Source organism: Marmota flaviventris, chromosome 7, assembly GCF_047511675.1.
Source record: "Marmota flaviventris isolate mMarFla1 chromosome 7, mMarFla1.hap1, whole genome shotgun sequence".
In the NCBI taxonomy this organism is placed as follows: Eukaryota; Metazoa; Chordata; class Mammalia; order Rodentia; family Sciuridae; genus Marmota; species Marmota flaviventris.
The window spans coordinates 2,711,930-2,724,941 of record NC_092504.1 but is presented as its reverse complement, the minus strand read 5'-3'; the positions used below and the strand labels follow the sequence as shown (position 1 = coordinate 2,724,941).

Here is a 13,012-nt window from a genome sequence, read left to right as displayed (position 1 = left end):
AAAAAAAAATTTATGAAAAATAACTAAGCCATTTTCTATTGCTGGATAATTTTTCATTGCTATAAATAATGCTATATTTAATACATTTGTACATGTTTTACTTTGACTTATTTCCTCCTGACACACTTCCATTTGTGAGCTTAGCAGATCTCTAAAATACAGTTCTCTGAGTCTGAAGCAAAAAGGAGAAAGTGCAAAATACAGACACCCCAGCTATGGACCACAAGGAAAGATCCGGAGTCCACCATGCTAGCTGGGCCACCCTGGCTTGCCCCTCCTCTACCCAAAGGCTCTAAATCCAACACCATCTCACAACAAAGATCTAGTCTAGACCTTCCAATCCAGTCCTCTGAGACCTGTCAGCACTTTAAATCCCTTGAGTGGAAAATCCCCCTGACCTGCTTTCAAGAAAGGGCGGAACGACCTATTGGCCCATTTTGTTGCACTGATAAACTTAATTAATATTTCTTTTTTTGTATTTTTATTGATTTTTTAAAAATAAATGACAGCAGAATGCATTATTAATTAATATTTCTTTTCTGTCAAGTATCTATACAACAATACTTAGTAAAACAAAAAATGGAAGCCACAAATAATAAAACAAAAAAAATAAAAACTATATATATTTTTTTAAAAATCTGTCTTCCTCAAAAACTCTAGTTCTAGTTCACAAGATTTAGAAAATATTTTTGGTAACTTGGATTTCTTTTCACTCAGCATTAAGACCCAAGTGACCATTCACAGGAGACTAAAACACTTAACTATAATGTTTTAATTCTATCAATTCCTAAACAATTAAAGGAAAAAACACGTAATTTACATGAGTCAGATTTACTTAAATATAGCATTATAAAAGGACTAGTGGTAGACAGCATTTTAAAAACCTGCAAAGAATGTGAAGCTTTTATTAAAGCCATGGATTACATTTCCTATTACAGCTGGAAACATTTCCACGGAACTAGTTTTTAAGCAACTATCCAGCACTGAGTCTCCACTAGAGCACCCTGTCAAGCATGATGACCAGAGGCCAGCAACTTTCCAGCAGACACCAGGGAGCCCACAATGTGCTGGCCGACTGGATTACTGAGCAAAAAACAAAAGGCCTAATAGCTCTTGCTTGTCATTTTACTGAGGTAATTTCGGCTCAGCGGGGCTGTCATTCCATTGATCACCCCACAGGTACTGATGGCGTGGATCCTATGCAGGCACCGTTCTTGATATTGGGCCACAACAGGGACCAGGACTGCACCACCCCTTAGAGAGCTGACACTGCTGTGGGTGGAGCCAAACAACAAGGAAGTTCACAGAGGGAAGGCCACTGCTATGGGAAGCCGCGCACCATACCATGTAAGTGCAGCACATGGGCAGGACAGGAGCAGCCTGCATTTTGTAATTGTCAAGTTCACATTAAACAATGAGAATGAATAAGTGAGAGGGCAACTCAGGAGCCCTGCCTGAGATCAATGTCCAGTCTCAGACACCCAGCACACTGGCCACAAGGGTGGGCTCTAGACTATCAGCTCAGGGGGTTGGACAGTCCTTCAAGTCCAGAAGATAACCGAACCAAGCACCACTGGGTACGAGTCCATGTGCGGAAAACCACCCTGTGGGAGTGTGTGTGTGAGTATGAGTGTGTGAGCGTGGGAGTGTGTACATGTGTGAGTGCATGCGTGTGCGTGAGTGTGAGAGAGAGAAAAGGACTAAACAATCTAAGTGGCCCTCCTAAGATGTTACAACAGCAGGTACCGTATTAATAATTTTAAATATCCAATAAAGGAAATTAAATGGAAACATACACACATACACACACACACACACACACACGACTGCAAAAGTTTAAAAACCAACCCAAAGAAGCAGTTCAGAGAAAAAAACCATCTCTATAAAAGAACAACAACACTAACAAGACACCTGCTGATGCCTGAACAATGTAAAAGGGCAGGAGCAGATGAGGTGCCAAGCCAGGAGAGGAAGTCTGATCAGAGGCAGGGCCCTGGGAGAGGCCGCCAAGAGGACATAATGGCAAAGCATCCCATTTTTTCTGTGGCATAATGAGGTCATTTGCTGGGGGGCAGGTCTGGAGCTCTGAAGATAGCAGAAAGCCAATGGGTTCTGTGATGAGACTCTACAGTAGGAGCTGGCTGCCGAGATGCAGGAGCAGCAAGCAGCACAAGACTGAAACGATGGACCATGACAGCATGATGGACAAAAGCAAGCAAATAGGGCTGATGGTTAGAACGAAAAAGGAACCACCCACCAGGGTTAGACTCCTCATTCACTGACATAATTCAAATTAGAACAAGGCCTGGTACAAGACAGTAGGTATCCGGTAATATTTGTTACAAGAATGTACTGAAGAAAAGAAATGGACTGATTATATTTAAAAAAGCTTAGAACTGGAGCAGATGGAGAGACAAGTGAGTGTGAAAAAGAGAAGACCTTGATCTGATTTGGAAGGAAATTGTAAGTATGAAAGGAATTTTAGGAACTGCCTATAATTTGGTAAACACTCATTTATTAGGTTACCAGGCAAGAAAGAAATTTTGAAAAGCAGCTATCCTCATAATTTCTGACTTGCCAATTCTCGAGATCATTCTTCTTTAGTCCAGCATCTGAAGAGAAAGGATTGCAAGGCTGCTTCCCTCTCCTGACTGCAGGGGCTGGTGCCAGACGTGGGCCATTCCACTCCTGCTCAGCGCCTGCCCCGTGTGACACTCACCGTGATGTGATTGTAGATGAGCTGGGACCACCCAAAGAGATCTGCCAGCCTGTAAAACGCTGCCAGTTTACACCGCAGCAGTTTCTCCCCTTTGTCATAAGCAATGGAGTCCGATCCTCTGAGGTCATTCACAGGAGTCACCATACCAAGACCTGGAATGAAGAAAAACAAAACTCAAATATTAGTGTTTCCTATCAAATTTAAATCAAATAACTAAGTTCTGAGATGTTTATCTTCCACATTCATTCATAAAGTCTCAAAAACTTCTAAGACACAAAGAGCCTGCTCTTCAATATTAATTACTATAAGATAGAAGTACAGAGAGAAAAGGAAGCCAAATCTGTAGCATACAGAAAGGCATGCTTAGAAGGAAACTCAGAGAACTGCTGGGCATGTGGTGCACACCTGTGATTCCAGCAACTCAGGAGGCTGAGGCAGAAGACCAAAAGTTCAAGGCCAGCTTCATCAACTTAGTGAGGCCCTGCCTCAAAATAAAAATAAAAAGGGCTGAGGCTATGGCTCAGTAGTTTAGTGCTCCTGGTTCAATCCCCATACCAAAAAAATAAAAACTAGAAAAAAAAAAAATTAAGGTTTTTGATTAGATTAGAAGCTGGTTTTTTTAAAGAAGATATAGAAAAGAATTAAAAATTAAAAACACATATCCTAAAAAGTCCTATTAAGCTGAATTTACAGTTACAACCATTTCCACAAAGAGAACTCTAGGCCAGGCCAGGGCACGGTAGCACACGTCTGTAATCCCAGCAGCTTGGGAGGCAGGAGGATCAGTAGTTCAAAGCCAGCCTCTGTAACTTAGGGAGGCCCTAAACAACTCAGCAAGTCTCTGTCTCTAAATAAAACATTAAAAAGGGCTGGGGATGTGGCTCACTGGTTAAGCGCCCCTAGGTTCAGTCCCTGGTACCAAAAAAAAAAAAGAAAACTGTAGGCATGACACTATGAATTCTGTCAACCATTTAGGGAGAAATAATACCAAGTCTATACAAATTCTTCCAGAACACTTGCCACCTCGCTCCATGAGGCAGCATTACCTTGCTACCCAAATCACACACAGAAATCACAATAAAAACAGATGAATGCTTTTCATAAACTTTCCTACACCAAAAAGTACTTAATATAACCTAAGCAAATAATCCAGCAGTAGATAAATGTTTTAAAAGTCATGACTGGGAGCTGGGGCTGTAGCTTAGTGGTAGCCTGCCTTGCATGCATGGGGCACTGGGTTTGATCCTCAGCACCACATAAATAAATAAAATAATAAAAGGTTTTGTGTCCATCTACAACTAAAAAAAATTACCAAAAAAAAAAAAAAAAAGTCATAACCAGTAGGGCTCATCTCAGAAATGGAAGGACGGCTCAGCATTCAAACAGTAGTCAGTGCACTCCCCACACCACACTGAAGAATTCTTGTCAGCCACGGGACATCTCACCAGATTCGGAAGCAGCATTCCACAGAATCCAACAACATTCAGGATAAAAGCTCTCAGCAAACAGAAACTGAAGGATACACCCTCAACTTCAAAAAGGTTATCTACGAAAATCCAACCCAACATACACCTGACCAGAGGCTGAACGTGCTGTGCATAAGATGAGGCACAGCGCCAGGACTGAGCGCTCACCCTTGCACTGGACCCTGGACACCGTGCCAGGGTCCCCGCCACAGCAGTAGCACAAGAAGGAAAAAGGACTCAAGAGAGGAGGAGGTCGTTTCCCTTCGTTTTTCTTTCCTTTCTCTTTTTTCCTTTTTTTTGCTTCATCTTTGATTAGAAAACAATATGCAACTAAAAATCTATTATTATCTAATTCATACCAAATATCATTGAAATCTGTTAAAAACATGAAAATCTGCAAAAAAAAAAAGTACCCCCGCCTTAAAAAACAAAAACAAAAACACACACATGAAAACCTTGCCACAGCCATCAGACTTCAGGACAGAAGCCTCAGCTGGCCAACCAAATGCAACTCTCAGTGCTCCACAGACATTAATGGAGTACAGCTGCTGACCGCCAGTCACCCGCTGAGAACACACAGAGCAGGCAGGCAACCTATGACACAGCCAGCCAGGTCTGACTCTCCAGCTGGACTCAGTGGCGGCAACCCAGGACACCACACGCAGGGGGCCAGACTGCCTGGTCGGGCGCGTTGTGTGCAGCCACAGTGCACTCCCCTGAAGGCTGTCCTGCGCTCACCCTCACTAGGGCACTTCTCACTAGTTTGCAAGCAGCACTGACAATTGGCAGGTCCGGTAAGAAATACTCATGTGTAAGAAATGCTGGCCTGGATGAAATGAATTCCGTCAAAACTGATGTGCTACATGTGAGCATGATCCCTGATTAGCTACTTTAATCCACCAAGGGCCTCAGAAGTCACATAAAGTCATGTGCCTTGGAAACAACTGAATCTTCTCAGTTTAATAGGAGAGGGGTCCTCTATATTCAAAACATTTTGGGTTCACAGCCTCATTTTCACCATAACTGACTAAAACACATTAATTTCCAAGTTACTCAACATGGGGCTGGGGACATAGCTCAGTTGGTAGACTGCTTGCCTCACATGTACAAGGCCCTGGGTTCAATCCCCCCAGTACCACCAAAAAGATAAGAACTACTCACTCATGTTTAAGGCGGCCATCCCTCCTTGTGGAGCTGCTGGGTAGACATTTGGTACATTGGTGGTCATGAAATCTGCAATCTGCTGCAATGCCAATAGGCCTGTGGGGTTCTTCCCCTTTTTAAATTGTTCTTGTATCATTGACTCCAACTCTTCACAGAAAGCCTAACAAAACAAGTGAAATAACATTTCTGTGTGTTAAGGGGTGACTATAACATAAACCAATTTGTTTGTTTTCAGCCACTGCTGGAAAAGTAAGAGAGATTCTCATACATTACTACTGGGAATATAAAAGGTATATTCTTTTCTACTAAGTTGTTTCATAAAATAAAAACTTAAAAATATGAACAGGTGTTCCTAGGAATCTATTTCAAGAAAATAATCAGGATGTCCTCCAAGATTTGTTCATAAAAGCATGCATTTCAGCATTACTTTCAAAACACAAGAACAGGGTCTGGGTGCTCAGAGGTAGAGCACTTGCCTGGCATGTCTAAAGCCTGGGTTCAATCCCCAATATAGAAAGGGGGAAAAAAAGAGAGAAAGTAGCCTCCATTTCTAACAACAGAGGACTGAGTAGATTCCCTGAGAACTTTATGTACACATTCAAAAGCCGTAAAAACTTAAGGGCAGATAATGGCTCTTGGTGTATTTTTGAGTCAAAATGGTCATAAAGCAATATAACCAGTTTCTGTAAGAGTAAATATATATCTAAACAGAAAAGACTACAAGTAAATTCATTAAAAACATTAATTGTAATTCTCTTAGTGACAGAATTACTAGTAATTTTCATATTCTATTAAATTACTCAAAAAGGTTCCATTGGATTGATGGTGCTTGTAATATAAAGTCACTATTGTAACAGCAGACATTTTATAGTTTCTGTAAACTTAATTAACACAATTTTTCATGTAGTCTATAAAGAAATACTCATCTTCTTATCAGAAAGTTGTAAGTGGTATCCACTATGAAAATGTGAGCGCCCTGATGATGACCCACTCGTAATCGTAAGTACTCTAGGGACCTGATGATCCCCCATTCAACTAACTTCTATTTCTTCATTGCTTGAACTGGGAATATCAGCCGAAAACTGCTAAGGACAGTCTGGGGATGTGGGCAACAAAAAATCCACTGCTGGTAATTCAGCAGTAGAAGTAGGTGTCACCCCAGAGCCCACTAAAGAGCTAGTCAACATGGGGCACACCTGTAATCCCAGCAACTCAGGAGGCTAAGGCAGGAGGATGGCAAGTTTGAGGCTAGCCTCAGAAACTTGGTGAGGCCTTCACTAAAAAAAAAAAAAAATTGTTTTAAAGTCTGGATGAATGGGCTGGGGTTGTGGTTCTGAGGTAGAGCGCTTGCCTATCATGCATGAGGCACTGGGTTCAATACTCAGCACCACATAAAAATAAAATAAAGAGGGGCTATGGTTGTGGCTCAGGGGTAGAGCACTTGCCTAGCACAAGTGCAGTGTGGGTTCAACCCTCAGCACCACATATAAATTAAAAAAATAAAATAAAGGTACTGTGTTCAATTGTGTCCAACTACAACTAAAAAAATATTTTTTTTTAAAAAAGATATCGTGTCCATCTACAACTATATATATATATATATATATATATATATTTTTTTTTTTTTTTTTTTTTTTAAAGGCCTAGGTGTAGTTCAATGGTAAAGCACTCCAGGGATCAATCCCCAGTACTTAGAAAAAAGAAAAAGAGCCCTCTCAAGAACCCCTACCTACCACCATATCATGATACGTAATATCACAGATCATATTCTGTGGTAGTCAATAAGGGAGGGAAAACCAACCAAGAAATAAATCATCAGAACATAATCAATGGACAGCTGCAGGGGTGCACACCAGCAACTCAGGAAGCTGAGGCAGGAGGATCTCGAATTCAAGGCCAGCCTGGGCAATTCAGCAAGATCCTGGCTCAAAATAAATTCCAGAAAAGGCTGGGGGTGTGTAGCTCAGTGGTACAGCACCCCTGGGCTCAATCCACAGAACCAAGAAAAAATAAATAAATGAGAGAGATACAGTTGGCCTCTAGCGGGTGAGCAATGCTGGCCACAGGGGGTGCGAGAGCCTTGAAGGAACAGGCCCTCTGCACTCAGGGCCCTCAGGCTGAAAACTCACCCAAATCATCTCAGTGGTTTCCAAATCCACTTACACCACTATGAACAGACTGAGGACAAACTTTAGATAAGAACTCCAAACCTTAGTGAAGAAAACAAAAGGGAAAAGGTACAGTGCAGAGGCCCTGTGCATCCACAGCACAAACGGCCAGGGGCTGGCTGGGCGGTGACCAGGAGTCCTGGAGGTGCCCCCTGCACCCGGCACCACCCCCATAGCAGGCACAGCAGAGGCCCTCACCCTGATCCTGTGGTCTCAACTCCCAATAGCTCAGTCTCCTTAGTGCTGCCTCTCCACCTCCAGATCCCCCCTCCTCCAGCCCACCTCAGCCCCCAATCCCATGGCCACACCCCAGGCCTTGTCATTCCTGGTAACTATGCCCCTCTTGGATCCCGAGGCCATCCTGCGGATATGCCCACTCCTAGCAGCCAACTCATCTTTCTTCCATCCCATCATGACCCTCACCTTCCAGTCATTTCTCCAACTTCTTACCATTTCATGTGGAAAAATCTCAACTCTCCTTCCCTCTCCTGGTGCTGGGCAAAGGGGCTGGGGCAGGCAGGAATGAAGACGGGCCACATAACTGCTCTGCGCTCTCTGACCCAAGTCCATGGCCTCTGGCTCTGTCCCCATCTGCAATAACCCAGGCCATTCTTGACTCTCCTGGCCCTTTGCCCCACTTCATGCCCTCTCTCTCCTGCAGTCTCCTGTGCCACTCCCTGTGCCCATTCTCAACAGGTGATCCTACCTATTTTAGGAGAGACCTCACAAGCTCCTGCTTGGACCCACCAGCCATCAGGGCAGTGCCCCACTCGCCTCCCCCTCTTCACTGGGCTGAGACCCACCCTCTGCTTGCACTCTGGCTCCCATGCCATCTGGCCCATCAAAGGACAGGACATCTGCAGTCCCCCTCTCCTGTGCCATGGCTTTTCCCTCTCCCCTGGACAGCTCCTTCAGTGTGCAAACGCACTGTCATTTCACCCACCTGACCAGGAAGACTTCTTCAGTCCCACACCCCCTCCAGCTACTGCCTCGCTTCTGTGCTCCCTTTTAGCAAAAGGCTTCAAAGAAACTGTCCAGCTCTACAGTCCGATTTCTCTCCTCACACCCTCTGGAGTCCAGGGGCTCTGCCTTTCTCACCTGCGGCTCACCAAATTACCCAAGACCAACACCAGGCTCTGCAGGACTCCGCCCAGCCACCTCTCCAGCCTCTGCAGAGACTCCCTGCACTGGGCTTCTCCTGGTTTTCTTCCCACGCCACTGGCTACTCCTTCTCAGATTCTTCTGCTAGTTCTTGCCCATCTCCCAGAGCACAGCCCTCAGTCCTCTCCTCTGCCAGCACTCCTCCCTTGATGAGCTCCTCTGCCCACACAGTGTGCTGAGGGCTCCCACGCTGGCTTCTTTGCCTAGATCTCTCCCCGAACTTCAGGCTTAAAATCCCACTCCTACAAAAGCTCTCCACGTGGGAATGCTGAGATGGGGACTTCTTCTCCCCAGTCTTAGAAATGCTCATTTTCATGTTTCTAGCTGCTCAGGCCCAAAACCCCACCACATCAGTCAGTCTAAGAGCTTTACACATAACACCCACTTGACCCCTGTCACAATTCTAAAGGAGCCTACTTTACAAATGGAAAACTGAGGTATGGAAAAACTTGGAAACTTGGCCAAAGTTACAGGACGACCAAATGATGAAGCCAAGATATGCACTCAGACTCTAGGTGGTAAAAACCATCCAAATCTATCTTTCCTTCCTCCCACTGTATCAACAAATGGGGCGGAGAAAATTCTAACAGGTATACTCTGAAAACATCACTGTTTATCCGTAATGTTATCACAGCGCTTGGTGTGCACACAGTTCTTAATTCTCTGAGGAGTGGATGAGAAAAAGAAAGTTCCCCTTTCTGCTGTCTGAAATAGTGTCATGCCAAGGATATGTGGGAAGAACAAGTAACGGCAGAACCTCTCAGCCAGTGGCTGGTGAGAGCCAGTCCTGCAGGTGTTCCATTATGGACCGGAGACAGAAACAGCTCATAGAAAGGAGGGCCTGCTCCCCCTGAGCGAGACTTCACAGGGATACCAGAGGGAGATAGAGAGAGGCAGAAGAAGGGCATTCGGGGAAGAACAGGTGCAAAGACATGTAGCAGCTAGCTAAATGTCACCTGGAACTGCTAGTGGTGAAGTTCCAGGGGAAAACAGAGAGACTATAGAGGTGAACAAGATACATTCTGGTTGACCCCATCGGGTTGCCAATTGAATGCAGTTAAATGTGATGTTCAAAACGATTTTCTAAATGGGCCAAGGACCTGAAGAGACACTTCTCAGAAGGTGATGTACAATCAATCAACAAATATATGAAAAAATGTTCGTCACCTCTAACAGTTAAAGAAATGCAAATCAAAACCACTCTAAGATTTCATCTCACCTCAGTTAGAATGGCAGCTATTATGAGGACAAACAACAATAAGTGTTGGCGAGGATGTGGGGTAAAAGGTACACTCATACACTGCTGGTGGGACTGAAAATTGATGCAGCCAATATAGAAAGCAGTATGGAGATTTCTTGGAAAATTGGGAATGGAACCACCATTTGACCCAGCTATCCCTCTCCTTGGTCTATACCCAAAAGACTTAAAAATAGCACATGGGACACAGCCACATTAATGTTTATAGCAGCACAAGTCACAATAACTAAACTGTGAAACCAACCTAAATGCCCTTCAATAGATGAATGGATAAAAAAAATGTGGCATATATTCACAATGGAATATTACTCAGCAATAAAAGAGAATAAAATCATGGCATTTGCAGTTAAATGGATGGAGTTAGAGAAGATAATGCTAAGTGAAGTTAGCCAATCCCAAAAAAACCAATGCGGAATGTTTTCTTTGATATAAGGAAACTGACTCATAGTGGGATAGGAGCATGAGAGGAATAGACAAACTCTAGATAGGGCAGAGGGGCTGGAGGGGAAGGGAGGGGGCACGGGGTTGTTAACGATGGTGGAATGTAATGATCATTATTATCCAAAGTACAGGTATGAAGACACAAATTGGTGTGAATGTACTGTGTATCAATCAGAGATATGAAAAATTGTGCTCTATATGTGTAATAAGAATTGTAATGCACTCCGCTGTCTTATATTAAATATATATTTTCCTATATATATATATTTTCCCCCCTGCCGGGCATGGTGGCACACACCCAGCAGCACAGGAAGCTGAGGCAGGAGGATCACAAGTTCAAAGCCAGCCTCAGCAAAAGCAAGGCGCTGAGCAACTCAGTGACACTAAATACATCACAGGGCTAGGGATGTGGCTCAGTGGTCGAGTGTCCCTGAGTTCAATCCCTAGTACCTAAAAAAAAAAAAAAAACTATTTTCTGATCCAGGGACTATGGTGGTACACCTACAATCCCAGCCACTTGGGAGGCTGAGGCAGGAGGAGCACACGTTCAAGACCAGCCTCCGCAACTTAGTGAGGCCCTCTCTCAAAACAAAAAAACAAAAAGAAAGGGCTAGAGATGTGGCTCAGTAGTTAAGCACCCCAGGTTCAATCCTTAATACCAAAAAAAAAGTAAATTAAAAAGTAAGCCCTCTGGAGAAACAGTTAAGACAGGAAGAAAGAGAAGTAAAGGCCTCCTCTCCGTTCTGACACTAAAGATTCTTCATTGTGTCTGATAACACAGACTAAGCTGAACTCCTTCAACAACCATCTACCTCAATATGAGGTACTACCTCCTGTGTTAGAAAAAATGATGAGGCCACTCATACAACAGCATAAGAAGATCACATCTGCTCAGAGAAAGCACTCCTCTTACAGGGCTTTGCAGAATCATGGACACCCTCTTCTTCTGTTCCATCATATTGAAGTCCTGGCGAAGATCTGGTGCCATGTTCCTCTCCCGCAAGTATTCTGGATTGTTCTCATCCACTCTGTCGAAGTACCTCTCCTTGTGGGGAGCTGTGGTTGGGGGTGGTGAGGTCACCACTGCAGCCCGAGTATCACCATTCATTGTACACTCTTTCTAGGGCCCTACAGAATCAAAATAAAAAGGAATTATTGTTTTCAAATGTCCAACAGCGTTTCAGAATGAGCACATCAGCCTGGTAAATACAACCTTCAGCATGGGGACACAATGACTAACAATAGGAGCCATGACCTGTGGGTTTCTTTGTGGCTTCAGAGGCACAAGCTGATTGGTAGTCTCCCATCCTCCATATTCAGTGGCCATGTTCTTTATCAGACAACAGGAGAACAATCTAACAAAGCTACTGTGTCCACTGACAAATCCAAAGAGAACTGAACACTAAACTTCTGACTACATGATAATTCACACTCTTGATTTATCCCACACAAAAAGGATCTGCTAATAGCAGCACAGTTAATTTCTGGAGAAATCTGATTTCTTTCTCCTCCCCCACCCCATCCCTGCCCAGTACTAGGGATGAAGCTGGGGCTTTCCACACGCTAACAAATGCTCTATGCTGAGCCACACACACCACCCTGAGAAATCTGACTTCTAATAGTTTTCAAAAAATGTATCAGTAGTATCCCTGCAAAGCATTCCCCAAACAGATCAGAGGAAGAGAAGTTATTAACACATCTACATTCATGCAGATGGAAACAGTCCCCATTAACAATCACGTTTTTGGTACCAAGAATAAATAACAGTAAATACAAGAAGTGTCAATATGCCCCAGTTTGTGAATAATATAAAAAGATGCCAAGAGGGCTCAAATTTAAGTCTGCTGACACGGCTACTTACTTTGCATTCTATTTAACCCAACCTCTCACCTAAAATGATGTTCTTACATACTATATAATGTTCATCTTTAATCCCTAAGCAATGCCTTTAATCATTTAATAGTTCCCTTTCTGTTCCTATAAAATACTGAAAGACTGCTTCAAAAATATACATACAGCATACAGAGCATTTCCTACATCCAGTTCACTGTACACTGGGCACAAAAATTGGACATGACCACGCTCCAGAAACAGTTCAGACACAATTTAGCAAGGACAGACTCACTGTAAAAGGCAGGGGCACTGTTTGAGATGTTAAAACAAAAACTCTGAGACCAGGGGATGTTTGAAATTAAAGGGTTCACCAAGCTGTCACAGAAGCCAGCCAGAAAAGGACCAGCCTGGGACCAGTGTCTGCAGCTACCAGCCCCGGGGCCAGAAGAGTCAGAAACACGGGCCTTTTCTTAAGGAAAATTGGAGAAGGAAGCACAAATCACTGACACTGAACTTACACTAGCTGCGTAGGAGAGGCAAAGTGGGGACCTTTGGGGAAGGACAGACAACCCAGGAGCAGCACCTGTGAGCAGGACACAAAGGTCTCAGCACACATCAGGAAGGGATGCAGTTTTTGTTGGCTTGGCCCACAGCTACCCTGACGAACTTCCCTAGGTTTCCTTCCTCCAACTTCAGGCCCTTCTGACCACAGACAACAGCCAAGGCCACAGGGAAACTGGCCAGCTGAACTGTGGAACTAGCACCTACCACAGTCCCCAGCATGTGTGAGGCTGTGAACAAA

The 13,012-nt window shown here is 43.9% G+C and overlaps 1 protein-coding gene across 2 annotated transcripts in view; it reads right to left on the bottom strand.

The window, feature by feature from the left end:
- The window catches only part of Add1 (adducin 1), a 67,437-nt gene that overhangs the window by 25,789 nt on the left and 28,636 nt on the right, over window positions 1-13,012 (bottom strand). For both annotated transcript variants that reach the window (XM_027940061.3, XM_027940057.2), the window contains 3 exons: window positions 11,291-11,505; window positions 5,347-5,509; window positions 2,720-2,871 (listed from right to left, as the gene is read on the bottom strand). In XM_027940061.3, the coding sequence (XP_027795862.2) occupies window positions 2,720-2,871; window positions 5,347-5,509; window positions 11,291-11,485 (510 nt within the window). In that variant the 5' untranslated portion in view covers window positions 11,486-11,505. The remainder of the gene's footprint in view (window positions 1-2,719; window positions 2,872-5,346; window positions 5,510-11,290; window positions 11,506-13,012) is intronic.